The following is an 18528-nucleotide window of genomic DNA, read 5'->3' as shown; positions in this document are numbered from 1 at the left end:
GTCTGGCCCCCTGCACATGGGGTGTCGCCTCTAGTCTGCGTCATCACTGCTGCTGCTTTCTCTGGCATCTGCCTTCCTCGGCTGCCACCAGCAACATGAGGGCATCCTCTGCGGGATCCACAGCAGCAACATTTAAGGAATTGGAGAAGGCGAAAGAGAGACTGACAATCAGTTAGGGCTTCCCTCCCAGGACCCTCAAATCCCACAAGCCAACCCTCCCCTTCCCTTCATGACTCTTGCCTTCTCATAGACTACCACCCAGTGAGCCAGTTGTGCTGGCAAACCTTACTCTGCCCACTTACCCACAGCCACATCAGGAGCTTCAAGACCCCAGACCTCTGCCAGGAACATTAGGGAAGCTGTGTTCCGGTGTCCTCCCCTGATCCACACACTTAATCTTGGTAACGAGAGGATCTGCCTTTGAAGGCCTGCTCTTTAGTGTTTGATTGTTGGCAGTCTATGGTGCCGACGCTTCTAGAATTCGGGCAGTGTTCAGGCTTCAGTTTCTTTGAGATGCTATGCACTAATCATCCTCTTGAGGCATGGCACATGTACCCTGGAGTAGGCACTTGCAAATTGAGGAGTGTGAAGTGCTGTGACAAACAGCAAGGCTAATTCATCATTGCAATAGCCTTCAGCTGAGGAGCTAAGGCTGGTCACTGTCAAAGAGAGTGAAATTGAATTTCAGCATTGAAGGCACAGCATGTCTTTGTCCTGGAAGTGTTTGGTGGGACAGACTGGGGGCTGCAGATTGCCCCTGTTGTGGGTCTCCACAATATTTAAAAATGGCGTGAAGGCCTCTCAGACACACAACTTCTCACCCTCCATATCTAGGCATCACCCCTGACCTGGAATGCTTCAGCCCCTGACCAAGAGCAACCTCCCTGAGGGGAACCCCCTCACCCCGAGCACTGGGGCAGCAGCTCCGGTGCCCTTGACCTTCATGCTGGATAATGGAAATGACTACTCACCTTCTGAATTCCCCTCAGCAGCCAATGAGCCAGCTTCACGTTCTTAAAAAGGAGTACAAAAACGGGCTCACATAATTTCTCTTCGGGGAGTCGAGTAATTCCCAGGAGGCCACTGCCTTTGGCTTCAATCTCACTAATGAGATTGAAATGAATACCAATGAAGGTTAGTGATATGCTCGCAATTTTTGGGTGAGATCTGTAACATGCTATCAGGCATGGGCCCAGTGAATTGCAAACTGGTTCATGCCCGGCACAAATCTCGATTTTGGCATGTCTGCCATTTACCCGGTGCGCCCAGATCCATGCTGGGCGCAGCACGGTGGCCAAATTGTGCCCCCTGCCTTATCTGCAACACCTGACTTGGATAATTATCAGCAATAGAGGTAACATTTATTCTCGCTAAACCAATTCAAGTGGACTAAGTGCAGAAATGGGATTGCAAATTGTGGACTTCAACTTTGGAGATTGCTCCTATCTGGCTGTACCATCTATACAATTAAACCAACAGTGTGTATCTCATAGTCTGCTGCACAGGGGCTGTCATTTTTCTATTAGTTGAATTGATGTTAATTTCCAAGTTAAATTTGGGAGATGGCGTGTTTTACTGTGCTGATTTTGTTCTAAGGTTGGTCAGAGCTGTTTTTATATGATGTGTGTAATGCTTTACTTTTGCTTGGAATGAGATAATTGCTTCAAGATTCACTGGGCTGCTCACTCGTTTTGTATTAACAGAACAGCTGTGGGTGTGAAGAGATGTGTGTGAAATGATGGGCCACCATTGCAGGGAAAGTAAGAGACTAACTTGGAAGATATGCCCTTCCGGGTTGGAAATAACATTCTACAATAACACAACCTGTGGGCTTTTCTTTTCTAACTGGTAGTCAAATTTTGCACAGGAGCATAAAATATTGGCCTGTAGCTTTCTGACTCCCCAGGGTCGGATTTCGGAGGGTACTCCGAAGATATTCTGAGGAATTCTTCTCGGATGTTCCCAGGTGAGGCTTTGCGTAGCAATTGATCAGAAGAGCTAACTTTCACTGAACAATTGCGCTGCGTTGGGAACCATCCAATAAAGCGATTTAAATCGCTAACTTTCAATGGTTCTGCCAATTTTACACCAGTAGTTGTTCTGAAAAAGATAGAAGGAATAAAACACGTTTGACTTCAATGTAACTATTTTCAGCTCCCAGACCAAGCCCTGCACAGGACACCTCCCACACTCTGGACCCAGTTCCAAGCTGCACGGGACTCCCCAACCTGTGCCTGACACATCAGTTCCTGACAGCCCCATTCCCATCCAAGTAGACCCGGACCCAACCCCCAGCCTGGGAGTGACCGGGAGACACTCTGTGAATGGGCCCCACCCGACTGGGCCCTCCAAATTCCATGCACTTACTTCCCCTTGGCCTTTTCAGGTTCCACTGGGCCCTTTAAACTACCCTGCTTTCCAGCAGTGAGTATAGTACGAAAAGGCACATGGAATCCCTGAGTTGGCTGTTGCCTGCAGGTCTCTCTCTCTGCAGGTCCCAAGTAGCTCCAGCCAGTGGAGATTTGAACAAAGTTTCCCAGAGCAGGGCAGTGTGCTTTATTTACAGTGCTGTAATTGTAGCGGGATATCACTTTATGCTACTGGGTTGAAGTTATTGCCCACTATCTTTCATAGTTTCATAATAAAACCTTTCCTTCAAAAAATCCCATCAGTGCTTCATGTAATTCTTCAAGTTCTAGTGATCTTTGTTTAAAGAGAGTTCTGAACTAGGGTAGAAGACACTACTGTCACCAGAGACTAATTCTATGTTTTCAAAGTCTATGTAATTATCTTTAGAGCAGTGGATCACAAATATTAATCCTGGACCTACAGACTCCTCAATATTTTTCAACATCCTTACTGATAAAGTAGACTCTTGTGGCATGGTGCTGGTGATGTTGCAGGATCTTATCTAGGTGAATGTATTTATGTTCTGAACTTTGACATACAGACAGTTTCTTGTAGGGTTAACTCATTAGATTATTCTAACTGGCATGTTCCATTTAATGTGTTTAGTTTTTAATCTGCTGTTCCAAAGGTGTGCAGGTTAGGTGGGGTTACAGGGAAAGGGCCGGAGAGTGTGCCTAGGTAGGGTGCTCTTTCGGAGGGTCGAATAGCGTCCTTCTGCACTGTATCGATTCTGTGGTTCTATGGTTTTTGCTTTGGCAATTATTGGACCTATTAGTCTAATGACTAACAAGTTTAAATCAAATTCTGATGAATTACACACCAAAATATCCTAACTCGCCTGTTCTAAAGATTCTGATTGAGGCACTATATATTTTGAGCATTTTTCTGTTTTATGCCTAATTCTAGAGTCTGTTTTAATTTGAACAGGTAAAGTGGGCTAGAGAAAACTACCACCACAGTATTGGCTCTCCCTATTCCCTGCGTCTGGCATCTGCAGATACCGTAGGAAAGATTATAGTTTGGGATGTGGCTACAGGAGCAGCTCGATGCGAGATTCAGGAATACACCAAACCCATTCAAGGTAAGAGTCATGATAAAATGTAGTGTGGCGCATGTTTACTGATCTCTACACAAGTACAGTGTGATGAGAATGTTGTAGTGGAGTACTCTCTCTTGCTGATCTTTGTAGCTTGATTCAGAAGTTCAAAATGAGAATCTCTGCCGTTTTACTGAAAGACCTTCTGCTAATTCTCACTGGCTGTTACTTCTGTTTGAGTCATTTACCTGTGGGTTTACATATTGGAGTCTGTTCCGAAATGTGAATTTGCAATGTTCCAAGGATTCCATTTTCTGGTAGGCCCAAGATTCCTGGCCCAAGCAGGTGACAGATCATGAATGCCCAGTTTTTGGTGTTCTTTTGAGAGCTGCAGGGATTAGGCAGTGAACCTGCATTGCACAAAAACAACAATCACGGGACCCAGTTTGGCGCCATAACAATCGGAGTCCCAAGTCGGAGAGAGAGATAACCCAGAAAGGGAGACCACTGTGGGATCTATTAGAAAGAGTAACCACTGAATGTTGGGAAGCTGAAGAAGAGGCTCCAAGAAGCAAAAGTACTCCAGTTGGCAGGGTCCTCAGCATGGCTGAAGAGCTGGAGTTGTCCCCATTACTTGGTGCAGGAGTGCAGCCTTGGGAAGCCAGTGAAATGTAATCTCCGGGGAAGAAATTAAGTCATCAGAATGTGAGCAGTCATTAAGGCAATCCAAGTTGGAGTGACAGTTGGAGGGAATTCAGAGGCAAGATCTTTGAAAATGAAGACTTGCAATCCCTCGTGAGAAAGAATTTTTTTTAATGAGATTGTATTTTTCTCAGGGGATGCTGACATCTGGTTGGGTTGCTGAGAAATCTGTGGGATCTGTCTTGATTGCATCTACCATTTATTTGTATAGTGTCATGTGCTTGTTAATTCACCTACCTCATTTTAATTCTGATTGTTGGAGTATAAGATGGATATTATAAAGTGTTTCACTTTTATGACTTTTTGAATCGTAAAGTTTATTTGTTTGTTTAAAAAATGTGGAACCTGTGGCTTTATTCTCTTACTAAGTACCTAGGATTTAAAACTTTGTCTACTTTAAGCAAAAAATTACTAGCCTCTAACTGGATTGTAACACCTTTAATAGTGCTAGAATGGCTTGCTTTAATGGAGCGATTATGCCTTTTAATTTGTTTTTGAACTACCATATTCTCACAGTTGGCTGGATTGTAGCTCAGCTGCACAATATTTGAAAATGATTAGAAGTTCTTCAATTTTGCCGAAACAGGCAACTATCGAAAGGTGGAGCCTCTATTAATATCTCCATCTTCAACTATGGTAGGGTCCAGCATGTGAGTGCAAGGGACGAGGCCAAAATATTTGCTCACTGCCTTCAACCATAAGTGTTGAGTGGATAATCCAGCCCTGGCTCTGCTCGAAGAAGTAGCCATTATAGATGGCAGTGTCCAACCTATTTTAGCCATGGACCAAGGCAACATTCCACTTTAGTATGGAAACCGTATGTCCTAGAAGTAGGACTCCCTCTAGCCAAGTTGCCGCAGTACAGTTATATGACAATGTGGAAGATTGTCCAGTTCACAAAGTGAATCAAATCCAGTCAATTCGTGTCCCATTAAGGACCTCCTGATCAGCAATAATGTGCATGTAAGAGCATCAGCAGTGCTATCAAGTGGGACCCAATCACTTGTAATTTGCTCACCAAAGCTCCGTTCAGGTCATGCCAGAGCTACTTAGATAATTGCATAATTGGTTTATCGAAAAAACAACTTCACACGGCATGTGCCAAATTGTGACGACAATACAGTAAAACAAGTGATTATAATTCATAACATAATTATATACAATCATGAAAATAAAATAATAACATGTTTGTACAATTATGAACATTTCAGTATACAAATAATTATAATACATTGCAAAATATAAGTCTCCTTCATTTACAGAAAAAAAATGAAAGGTCCACTGCACTTTACATTTCGTATTAAAGTCCATAGATCATAGAATAGAATCCCTACAGAGCAGAAGGAGGACTTTCGGCCCATCAAGTCTGCACTGATCCTCTGGAAGAGCACTCCGTCTAGGCCCACACCCCTGCCCTATCCCCATAACCCCAGCTCACCTACACATTTTGGACATAAAGCGGCAATTTAGAATAACCAACCCACCTAACCCATACATCTTTGGACTGTGGATGGAAGCCGGAGCACCCCGGAGGAAACCCATGCAGACACGGGGAGAAAGTGCGAACTCCACACAGACAGTCACCCAAGGCCACAATTGGATCCAGGTCCTTGGGCTGTGAGGCAGCAATGCTAACCACTGTGCCACCGTACCGCATACCTGTCAGGTTGAGTTCCTTAAATTTTCAGTCATTTGCATACTCTTTATGAGTTTTATACAGGAGGGGATTGGGCTGCATCGTGATCTATTTGTTCTGTATCTTATTTACGGAATGGTGTCTTATCTCCTTAATTCCATCACACTTGGCTGCAGATTTAATCACAATCTAGTTCCAGAATGGAATGAGCTGAATGCCAGGGAAGAGGTGAGAATAGCTTCCACTGACAAAATGGCACCAAGAAATTCTGAAAAAAAAAAACAAAGTGAAATTAGAGTCAAAGCGAAACCTGTCCTTTGACTGGACTCACCTGATGTTGACGTAACTAAATTTCTTCAGGCACTTAATAGGAGTGGTTTCAATAAAAACATTATTACTGAGCCACAGATGGAGACCTTAGGGCAGATAACCAATTGTTTGGTCATTGAGATACGTTTTAAGGAGGATCTTGCAGAAAGACCGAGAGCAAAGTCGAATGGTGGAGAGGTTCAGGTGGGGAATTCCAGAACTTGTGGCCAAGGTGTCTGGTAGCTATTGGCTGTTTTCTTGATTGCTATGGTGATGCATCTTATTTAAATGCATTGCTCTTGCCAGCAATATGTGTTCTTGTTGTTACCTGTGTAGTATTTAACTGCGGTTAGTTCTAATTCTATTTGATTATTGTTATTTCAATGTTTAACAAGCTGCTTCCGTTTTTGAGTCCTTCCTGTATATTGAACTTAGTTATTTTTATATATTAAAGAAGATTACCGTATAAGATTAATGTGTTTCAACTACCTTTTTGTGTTCGAGTTACCACAACTGTCAATACTGGAGCATTTAAAATTAAGGATATGCAAGAGGCCAGTATCATGGAAGGGATAGAACAAAGAAGGAGGATGGTGGGCAGCATGGTAGCACAGTGGTTAGCACTGTTATTTCTCAGTGGCAGGGACCCGGTTTGGGTCACTGTCTGTGCGGAGCGTTCCTGTGTCTGCGTGGGTTTTCTCCGGGTGCTCCGGTTTCCTCCACACGTCCCTAAAGACGTGCTTGTTGGGTAAATTGGACAGTCTGAAATCTCCCTCAGTGGACCTGAACAGGCGCCATAGTGTGGTGACTGGGGTTTTTCACAATAACTTCATTGCAGTGTTAATGTAAGCCTACTTGTGATACTAATAAAGGTTATTATTGTTAATCAACCCATCATGTCCATGCCAGCTCTCTGCAAAACCAGCTCACCTAGTGCCACTCCCTGACCTTTCCTGGGAGATAATGACCCAATTTCCATCTGAATTCCACGTCTGAATTTGCCTCAGCACACTTCCAGGCAGGGTACTACAGACCTCTCGCTACATGAAACAAGTTTTCTTGTTATCATTGCTTCCCCTACCAGATATGGGGCAGCACAGTAGCATAGTGGTTAGCATAATTGTTTCACAGCTCCAGGGTCCTAGGTTCGATTCCCGGCTTGGGTCACTGACTGTGCGGAGTCTGCACGTTCTCCCCGTGTGTGCGTGGGTTTTCTCCGGGTGCTCCGGTTTACTCCCACAGTCCAAAGATGTGCAGGTTAGGTGGATTGGCCATACTAAATTGCCCTTAGTGTCCAAATTTGCCCTTAGTGTTGGGTGGGGTTATGGGGATAGGGTGGAGGTGTGGGCTTGGGTAGGGTGCTCTTTCCAAGAGCCGGTACAGACTCGATGGGCCGAATGGCCTCCTTCTGCACTGTAAATTCTATGAAATATCCCAAATCTGTACCTTCTGATCCCTTCACCAATGGGAACAGCTTCTTCCCATCTACTCAGTCAAGGCCCCTCATGGCTCTGAATTCCCCCATCAAATCTCCCCTCAGCCCTGTCGTTTACAAGGAAAACAGCCCCAGGTCCTTCAGCCTACCCTCAAAACTGAAGTCCTTTAACCCTGGACCCATTCTTGTGATTTTTTTTCTGCACCCTCTTAATTGCCTTCACACCTCCCATTCATAAGGTTGTGGATTCACGCCCCACTTTAGTGACCTAAGAACATAATCTAAGTTGACATATCTGCAGTACGGAGGGAAAGACAAAGTTCTGATTTATAATTTCTCCATACTGTGTGATCCAGCCTGTATGAGGTAAGTTCATTGCAACTTGTGAATTACTTACTGATACCTACAGACATTGTCATGCTGTATTATACTTAAGTGATTTCCTCATCGACTTCAAGTGAATATCAGCAGTCAGTACTCTAGATCCTTGGGCTGGACAAACGAGAGCCACTTATAGCAAAGGCATTGTGGCACTAATTTCATTTATATTTATCTTTGCATTGTCACAATTAGATATATGTTGACACTGCCACCCTCTGTTTTCTTGCAAATTTGCTCCGACCAACGTCAAGGTTGTGGGGGATACAAATCAATCACATGGCCTAAAAGATCGCAAACATTTGGGTCAATAGCAAATGACAGACATGAGGACAATATGTTCATCCCATCCCAGCTTTTGCCACTATTGAGCAAAGCTCCAATCACAATGCAGACTCCACACACACACACAGACCGTTGCTCAGTCTTTTCTAATTTTGACCAGATTGCTTGCAGTGAGGAAGAATGTTGTGCTTTTTTTTGGGTGCTTAATTCTGATTTTGTATGCATCTTTTTGTTGTTTTTAAATTTACCCTCCATATTTACTGCTCTACATTCCTGTTGATTTCGATGTACAAGCCACATTTTCAAAATTGTAAAGGCTCCCCAGTGACATTCCCTTCAACACATTAAACAGAATTGGAGGAGTGCTGAGATCTCAAAGAAGCTTATCAGGCCGAAGAAGGTTAGAGATGGAGGCCATGAAGAGAATTGAAAATAAGAATGAGCATTTGAAATTTAATGGGGAGTAGGCGTAGGTCAGCAAGCACAAGTTGGTGGTTTAATGAGACTTGGAGGGAGTTAAGATAGAGGCAGCAGATTTTGAATGAGCACCCGTTTGCAAAGGATGAAAGGTAGAAGGTCAGCCAAAAGAGTATTGGAATAGTCAATTCTAGAGATAACAAAGGCAAAGGCGAATGTTTCAGCAGCAGATGAACTGAGCAAAGGGAATCAGATGATGTTACGGAGGTGGAAGTAGGCAATCTTGGTAATGGAATTGGTACGTGATTGGAAGGGTGCCTACCTGAATCAGCCATATCTATAGCTACTAAAGTTGAGTAAAGACTGGATTGATGCCCTTGACCAAACTCTGCACCATTGCTACCTACTCATGGTAGCACAGTGGTTAGCACAGTTGCTTCACAGCATCAGGGTCCCGGGTTCGATTCCTGGCTTTGGTCACTGTCTGTGCAGAGTCTGCACGTTCTCCCTGTGTCAGCGCGGGTTCCCTCCTGGTGTTCCGGTTTCCTCCCACGAGTCCCGAAAGACATGCTGTTGGGTAATTGGGACATTCTGAATTCTCTCTCGGTGTACCCCAACGGGCGCTGGAGTGTGGCGACGAGGGACTTTTCACAGTAACTTCATTGCAGTGTTAATGTAAGCCTACTTGTGACAAGAAAGATTATTATTATCCCCTTCCCTGGATGCTGTACCCAGCTGAATCCGGCATCCTGTTCAATTCACAACCGAGTTTTCAACGCCATATCTTCTCCATTGTAAACACTGTTACCTCTATAAAATTAACTACCTCTACTTCAGCTCACCTAGTGAAACACACACCCAGGCCCTCAACACCTCCAGACTCCACTGCTGTCTTGATAGTTTTATAATTGAGGTTTATAAGGCTGTTATGTTTTGAGGCTATATTTTAATTTAAAGTAAAATGAAAGTCGTCCTGTGACCTGTCCTGAAGTCTGCTTGACAACAAGGCTGGGTGGTTGATTGTTAGAGATTCAAGCAGGCCCAGATTGTTTTACTGGGAAGAAGGTGCAATATGTTCAATTAGAATCATTGTTAACCTACGTGCTCAACCAAAACTCTGCTATTTATACCTTTTTTGTGTTCATTTTTCACCCCTGTCCCTGATTGGTCCACAAACATCTTAAACTTAAAGTTCCTCTTGTGCATAAATTCTTCCATGGCTTTCTCCTCCTTCAGTAATGCCAAACATTTCTCAAACCTGTTCCAGGCCTGAACTCTATCTCTTGCATCTGCACAATTGGCACTCGTACCTTCAGATCACCTATTCATCACACCCTGGAATTTCTTCTGTAGACATTTCCTCTCCATTTCTATCTTATTAAATAGCCTTAAAATTCTTTCCTTTGACCTAAATTTTGCTCATCCCTCACACTGCTTCCTTTCAATTGCCATCCATTTTCTCTTTGCAGATGCGTGAAGCACCTTGGAGCATGTTATGATGCTATATAATTACAAGTTGTTGTTGCTCAGTGTAAATATATCAACAACCAGACGATTCTAAACTTACAAAGTCTGGAGTAATATTAAATCCTTTTACTATTTTACCGTTTACCGTTTTGGACCCAGACCTCTCTGTGGGGAATATAATATTTTCATTTGGGAAGATTAAACTATATGAATTATGGTTTTAGTCAATAGATGCTAACCATCATGCAAAACTGCTTCTCATCCATTGACTCTGTCTATACCTCCCTCTGCCTTGGGAAAGTGGGCAGCATAATCAAAGAACCCTCCCACCTGGGTTATTCTCTCTTCCAACCCCTTCCATCGAGCAGATGATGCAAAAGTCTGAGAACACGCACTAACAGATTCAAAAATAGCTTCTTCCCCACTGTTACCAGACTCCTTAATGACCCTCTTATGGACGGGACTGATCGCATCATACATCTATTACTGAGTAGTACTACACTCCATGTGCTTCACCCGATGCTTGTGTCTATATATTTACTTTGTGTATTTATGTATGTCCTATGTTTTTTCATATATGGAACGATCTGCCTGGACTTTGCAGAACAATACTTTTCACTGTACCTTGGTACACATGAGAATAAATCAAATCAGATTGACCCCTTGAGCCCATGTTGCCTTTAATTTTTTTTAAATAAATTAGAGTACCCAATTCATTTTTTCCTATTAAGGGGCAATTTAGCATGGCTAATCCACATAGCTCGCACAGCTTTGGGTTGTGGGGACGAAACCCACGCAAATACGGGGAGAATGTGCAAACTCCACACGGACAGTGACCCAGAGCCGGGATCGAACCTGGGACCTCGGCACATGAGGCAACAGGGCTAACCCACTGCGCCACCGTGCTGCCCTTGTTGCCTTTAATAATCAGCTCCTAATGTGATAAGTAAAGAAAATTAATTATTGAAGTAATTAGCATCAGTATGTTTGTTTTTAATACACTTAGATTGCAGAGTGCTGACTTTGTAAATGTAAGAACTAGTGATGAGTTTCTGCCTGTACTCTACCTAGAAATTAGTGGTAAAAAGTGGACATTCCTGAGTCACATTGTACCTTTTACAATCAACCAAGAGGCACATTTGCTCATTAGCCTGATATGCAGTCAAACCAGGTTTGAAATGTGATGACATGCCAGATTGTTGTGCCTCTATTATATGCGATTTCTTTAAATTGTGTGATTAAATCTTATTCTGTATTGCTTAAAGCTCAGCCACGTTCTTGTCCTCAAGCCGAAAGGAGACACTGTTACCGATTTTTTTCTGTTTCCTTCTTGCTAACAGACATGGAGTGGCTGTGGAATCAGGATGCCTCCCGAGACCTCCTATTAGCGATTCATCCACCGAACTACATTGTTCTTTGGAATGCAGATACTGGTACCAAATTGTGGAAAAAAAGTTATGCAGAAAATATACTTTCCTTTTCGTTTGATCCCTTTGAGCTATCAAATCTAGCTTGTAAGTTGATTCCTCTTTCTGCTTAAATAGAAGGTATTGTTGCCAATCGGCACCGGAAATGCCAATAATGTTGCTCTTTTAACTGGATACTGATATGACAGTTATTAATGATGATATTGCTTTTCAGAGTCGCCAGGTATCAAATGATACCACCACAATGTTTTACCGGATAGCGATCAAAGACCAAACAACCAGTTAGTTAGTTCAAGTTCAAGATAGTTTATTTACGCACAAGAATAACTTTGACATGCAACATAAAACACTACAAGCTAAATTATACCTAACACTGCAACAACCTGTACTTGACTTCAGGCACCCGGCTTTATGCAGAGGAACAAGGCCTTTGTTCGGATCTTGCGTGGCTGGGTCAGGAGCAGTGACTTCGTTTCTGCTGGGCTCATCCGTCTGGTAGTGATTGTTGGTCTTGAACTTGTCTTCTGGTCGTGATGCTACACTTGATTTTAGGCGTAGGTCGGGGCCAAGAGAGACCGAGCGCCGGGGCCAAGAGAGACCGAGCACATGGCAGTGTCTCTCTTTATCCTTCTGAGATTTTGCGCTCTTTTGGGCTGTCCTTAGCTTTGGACCCAATAATTCGGCAGGCTTCGATTACTGCCTTTGATTTTGGCCAATAAAGGGGCAGGTGCCTTGATGACGGGGCGAGTCCTGAGCAAAGGGAGTGGCGCCGAAGTCTGTTTCTGTATCTTACCTGAGTACAGGTCTTTTGTTCTGGGGAAATGAGCCACTAGAATGCAAAGTAGCTTGGTGTTTCGATAGCGTCTAGTTATCTGAGTTGCCAATATACATAAGCTCTGAGAGTCTGAGTCCTGGGATGACCATATTTTCCATGGTCCTTTGCAGGTGGCCATATTTCCCAGGATCCTTTGTAAGTGGCCATCCCAGATGGCTACATCCCGTCCTTTTGATCCTGAACGCGAAGCGTGGTGGAACACACTGTTGATCCTCATCCGTCCTTGGTGTGCCGGTTACCCTTGGTCAACTACAGGTTCTACACTACTCTGTCCTATGTTTTTTGGAGCATTTACCTAAATTTATCAACACATCATAAATTCATAAACCCTAAGGGGCCACTATAAAACATTGAATCATTATACATTTAACTTATTTACACAAGGGAACCTCTAACTATCATTACCTAAGCTACTCTCACGCTGCTGGCAAATATCAAAAAGGAACTTATGTACAATACAAAACATTTTAAGAAATAAACAGCAGCATCACATCTCTACTTAATCTATTCCAGTCATAGAAGAAGTACAATATTTTATTTTGTCAGTGAAAAAGGTTTAAAAGGTTTGTGGGGTTCATTGCTTTCCAAGGAAAGGGGCTTGGAGTGTGTATATCGGGGAGCGGGAGGCTCTCCTTTGCCATTTGCGGAGTCCAAGTGTCTGAACGACACTGCAGAGTATTGCTATTACCAAAAGGGGTTCTACTGTATAGGAAAGGGAATACCATTTTACAATGTTTTCGCACCATGTGGAGGTATCAGTGTTTATTTTCATGTGAGGTGTGGTGTCCGGGCTAGGGGTCTCATATTGTATGGTCATGTCCGGGGCTGGTGTGGTGTGAGGTACAAAGGCTGTCAACGCGCGCAGTTGTAGGAGTCCAGCGATGATCACAATGGAGGTCATCAGTCCTGTCTTCATCTTGTCTTTTTGTTCTTCGTTCTTCGTATATTCCTGAGGGTGCAAGCATAATATCTGTTATAATCGTTGGTTAACATCTCGTTTTGTTTGTCTTTCTCTCTTCAACTTCAATTACCCATTAGAAGTCACCATGTGTGACTCCCTCATTTTTATTTTTTTTAAATAACCATTTTAGACACAAGACATACGAAAAAGAAAAATTCTGTTTAAGTGCAAGGAACCCCACAGCTTGTGGTCGATGCGATGCGATTTCTCCGTCTAGGGTCCAGAGGTAGTTCACGTATAGCAGCAAATGTGTAACAATCAAGTGTGTCAAACATGTAAATAGCAGTTGGGGTAGCGACCAAACAGTCGCAGAAGGTAAAGAGTCGAGTGTACAGGCTGTGGCAAAAGGCATTCTTTAAACCACACTAAAGAGCAGATAAGTGGAAACAAAGACCCGCCAAGGACAGTAAGGAGTGTAAAAAACTATTCCAGATTACTTGAAGTGATCGAAGCATGAGGTGCGTGTGGGCCACGGCAGGGCAAGTATGGGTGAGATTCCCTGGGTAGGGTGGTGATCAGTGCCGTTGCTCCACTACCCGAGCTTGGCTGACTGGATGCATTGGGGGGTCCTCAGGCGGGGCAGGGATTAGTGCCGTTACTCCCTACCTGGGTGACCGAATGAGCAGAAAGAATTTGTAACATATGGGATCCAACAATTTGTTCCTTTGACGGTCATTGGGCAGTAAATGGCGTCAGAAGAGTGACATGACTGTATCAAGAAATTTTGTAACTGGCCGACGTTAATTAAAACCATGTAGCAATAAGAAAGAAAGAAAGAAAGCAGGCAGGTTCCATCAGGAAATCGGACACCGTAATTCACATGCGGTTCCTTTTTCTCATCATCTGGACACCTCAGGGTTCCGTATCAAAAAGCGTCGCGAAAGGGTTACCGTAACGGGAGTCAGACTCTTGAGTCATCACCATCTCCTGGTTGCCAAACTCGTGTCTGTCGTTTCTGTGCCGTGGCCGCGTGGGCCGTCGTGGGATCGGAATCGTCATTCCTTACTAATTGACAAGAGTTGTCGCGGTGCCACTGGGGTGTTCGTTTGTCATGAGGGGCGGTAGCTGCAAAGGGCACATTTACGTTGTCGGGTGGTGGCAGTGGCTCTGGCTATGGTAGTGAAAGGGGGTACAGGGGGCCAAATGTGTCCTGGCCGCGGTTCCAGGGGCTGTCGCTGTCGTCCGAATCAAGCTCAAGGTGGAAAGGTGTACCTCCTGTGGGCGGAGACAAAGTCGGGTCTGTGGGCGTGGACGTGCTGTCCTGGCTAGGTGGGGGGGGGGGGGGGGAGGCGCTGGTCTAAGTTGTCGTTGGGTGTGGCGGAATCGTCTGCCATTGCTTGGGAGACGTGGTGGGAGTGGCTACATTGGGTTCCATAAACTTTCAGCTGGTTGATATGGAACCAACCTGTTTTTCCATTGGGGTACATTATTTTGTACACCGAGGGGCTCACTGTATCCGAAATGGAGTAGGGTCCTGCAAATCTAGGGGTGAGGCCCGAACTGGGATTATACAGGGAAACCATCACTTGCTGACCGAAAGTATACTCTACTGGGTGGACTGTTTTATCAAAGCAGGCCTTGCTCTGCTTTTTCCTAGTGCCTAGTCGGACAGCTGCAGCGATTGGACTGCTTTAATATTTTCCGTGAGTTGTTGGACTGCTTTTTCGTGGGTGAGGGCGGTGACTGTGGGGCTGGCCAAATCAAGTCCTAATAAACATTCAGTTCCTTTCACGGGTCGTCCGGTCATGAGGGTGTGTGGGGTGAAACCTGTGCAACTGGATAATGTGTTCCTAATAAACATAAGGGCGAATGGGAGAACTGTATCCCATGTGGTGTTATGCTGTTGCACCATTTTCCTAATAGTCGCTTTAAGGGTCCGATTCATAGGTTCCACAATACTGCTGGATTGGGGGTGATAAGCAATGTGGAATTTTTGTTTTATTTCAAAAATCGTTAGGACGTTCTGCATTACTCTGCCGGTGAAATGGGAACCTTGGTCTGATTCAATGCTGCAGGGAAGTCCCCAGCGTGTAAATATCTGCTGTTAAGATCTTGGCTGTTGCCATAGCCGTGTTTGTCCTGGAGGGAAATACTCCACCCATTTTGTGAAGGTGTCGATGACTATCAACACATATTTAAAACCATTTCTGCAGGGGGAGGGGACTAATGTAATAGAGCTGTAAATTCGTCCATGGGCCATTAACAGGTTGGGTGTGTCTTAATTGTCCTTTCCTGGAGTACCTTTCAGGATTATTCTGTGCACAGATTAAACAATTCTCAACATAATTTAAGGTGAAAGGTGGAAGATATAGGAGGGATATCAGAGGTAGGTTCTTTACCCAGAGAGTAGTGGGGGCATGGAATGCACTGCCTGTGGAAGTAGTTGAGTCGGAAACATTAGGGACCTTCAAGCAGCTATTGGATAGGTACATGGATTACGGTAAAATGATAAAGTGTAGATTTATTTGTTCTTAAGGGCAGCACGGTAGCATTGTGGATAGCACAATTGCTTCACAGCTCCAGGGCCCCAGGTTCGATTCCGGCTTGGGTCACTGTCTGTGCGGAGTCTGCACGTCCTCCCCGTGTCTGCGTGGGTTTCGTCCGGGTGCTCCGGTTTCCTCCCACAGTCCAAAGATGTGCAGGGTAGGTGGATTGGCCATGATAAATTGCCCTTACTGTCCAAAATTGCCCTTGGTGTTGGGTGGAGGTGTTGAGTTTGGGTAGGGTGCTCTTTCCAAGAGCCGGTGCAGACTCAGGGGGCCGAATGGCCTCCTTCTGCACTGTAAATTCAATGATAATCTATGATTAATCTAGGACAAAGGTTCGGCACAACATCGTGGGCCGAAGGGCCTGTTCTGTGCTGTATTTTCTATGTTCTATAATGCGTCTGCTTTTAAATCGGGCCACCAGCACAAAGGTCTTAAGTGGGCAATGGTGGTTTCTACCCCTTTTCACAGTAACTTCATTGAAGCCTACTCGTGACAATAAGCGATTTTCATTTCATTTCATTGATGTCCGTCCTGGAACTGGCAAATTATCTGGTCTCTGTCCTGGATGGGGACCACATTCCTGTACCAGCCTCCCCGAACAGGCGCCGGAATGTGGCGACTAGGGGCTTTTCACAGTAACTTCATTGAAGCCTACTTGTGACAATAAGCGATTTTCATTTCATTTCATTTCACATATATTCCATTCTTTAAACTTTTATTGTCCTGTACCGTCAGTGAGTCCTTGAATTTGTCGTAGGGGGCTGGGTAGTTTCCGTCTAAAACTTGCTTAAGAGTGTCGTCTGCGTTTTGGGCCTGGGCTAAATCTTCGATATTGGTCTGTGAAACCTGGACTGCGTGTATCGGTTCACTCTTGGGGGGGGGGGGGTTGCCAAAAGTGACCGTGTCGTGATCCTGACTTGGCTAAGGCGTCTGCCTTTACATTACCGGGTGGGGAGGAACGATAATGGCTTCTGACTTTGATTATGCCATATGTGCGGTCTTTTGCTGTCTCAAGAATATGCTTCAATAATGAGGCTGAGGGTAGGGGTTTACCATCCGTGGATATGAATCCTCTAGATTCCCACAGGGGCAGGAATTCTGTCAAACTATTGCAGACATATAAACTGTCCGAATATACATCTGCGGGGGTAGGGAAAGAATCTGGATGCTGCACTACATATGCTATTGCTACTAATTCGGCTGCTTGTGATCCTAAGTGGCTTGGCAATTTTAAAGATATTTCCTCCAATGCGCGTCCTTGTGCGCCTTCTACATAAATACCGCATCATGTTATTCTTTTTCCGTTGTCAATGGTGGTAGAACCATCTACATAAATTTTTAAAGAATTATCTGTGGTCGGGGTCAGTGTTCTGATGTCTGCTCGTGTGGGTAGTGATTTTGGAATAAAGGGTCCTGTGTGGTGTTTGGCTGCAATGATCTGGCACTCGTGGGGTTCCTTCATACTGCAGGTTGTCCACTAAAAATGTGTAGGTCTTTGTCCTTTTAACTGTGATGTCCCTTCCTTGTAAGAGCAGGGTCCAGCGAGCTGCTCTGATCTGGCTAACTGAACCGTCCTTTAACCGACCATCTAACAGTAGTTGCATTGGGGTGTGCTCGGTTAAAATCGTTACGGGGTTGAGGTCTGTGATATATGCAAAATATTGAACTGCCCAAAAGACTGCGAGCAAGTGCAGGCTGAAAATCCTTGCTCCACGGGATCCAAAACCCGTGAGGCATAGGCTACGGGTCCTAAACGGTCAAGTCTGTCCTGTGATAGTATTGCAGAGAGGGTTCGGTCGGTGTTCGCTACTTCTATGGTGTAGGGAGAGTGTGGGTCTGGTACCTGCAAAACAGGGGCTATGCCTAGGGCACGTTTTAATTCATCGATGGCATCCGTGTGCTGAGGAAGCCATTCCCATGGGGTGTTCTTTTTAAGGAGTTCTGAAAGTGGGGCTGCTATTGTGGCAAAACCATTTATATGGTTCCTACAATACCCAACTAATCCTAAGAATGATCGGAGTGCAGTGACATTGTGGGGCAGGGGCAATTTAACTATTGATTCAATCCGTTTCTGTTCGATCTCTCTTTTCCCGTATGTGATAATGGTACCTAAGTAAAGGACCTTTTCGTTCAGGATCTGGGCTTTTTTCGGGTTGACTTTGCATCCAATTGATTGTAAGAGACCTAGCAATTCGGAAAGAAGCTTAACAGGCTCTTCCTTTGTGTCCGCCTGTAGGAGTATGTCGTCCACATACTGAATAAGGCATTCGGGTCGGGAAAATTTGAAAAGTCCGTTGGCCAATTGTCGGTGGAAGATGGAGGAGGAGTTGTGGAAACCTTGCGGGAGGCATGTCCATGTATACTGCTGTCCTTCAAATGTGAACACAAACTTGTATTGACAGGCCTTATCTAAGGGAATGGACCAAAAGCCATTGCTAATGTCCAGCACAGTAAAGTACTTAGCATGTACTTCCTGCTTCAGCATGGTTTCGGGACTCGTGGCAACGGTGGGGGCTGCTAATGGGGTGAACTTGTTGAGCTCTCGGTGGTCAATGGTCAATCGTCATGAATCGTCGGGTTTCTTTACGGGCCAAATTGGGGCATTGTTTGTTGAGATTACGGGCTGAATTACTCCTTGATCTAGTAAGCTATTGATATCTTTTGCAATCTCACCCTCGGCTGCTGTGGGAAACCATATTGTTTCTGGGGCTTGCAATCGGGACCAGTAATTGTGACTGTTCC

The 18528-nt window shown here is 44.5% G+C and overlaps 1 protein-coding gene across 1 annotated transcript in view; it reads left to right on the top strand.

Moving 5' to 3' along the window:
- Window positions 1-18528, top strand: part of wdr11 (WD repeat domain 11) — a 158852-nt gene that overhangs the window by 22932 nt on the left and 117392 nt on the right. The window contains exons 3-4 of the mRNA XM_072479339.1: window positions 3337-3490; window positions 11415-11588. Coding sequence (XP_072335440.1) covers window positions 3337-3490; window positions 11415-11588 — 328 coding nt within the window. The remainder of the gene's footprint in view (window positions 1-3336; window positions 3491-11414; window positions 11589-18528) is intronic.

The sequence above is a fragment of the Scyliorhinus torazame genome, chromosome 16, assembly GCF_047496885.1.
Source record: "Scyliorhinus torazame isolate Kashiwa2021f chromosome 16, sScyTor2.1, whole genome shotgun sequence".
Taxonomy (NCBI): domain Eukaryota; kingdom Metazoa; phylum Chordata; class Chondrichthyes; order Carcharhiniformes; family Scyliorhinidae; genus Scyliorhinus; species Scyliorhinus torazame.
This window is presented reverse-complemented; position numbering and strand designations above follow the sequence as displayed.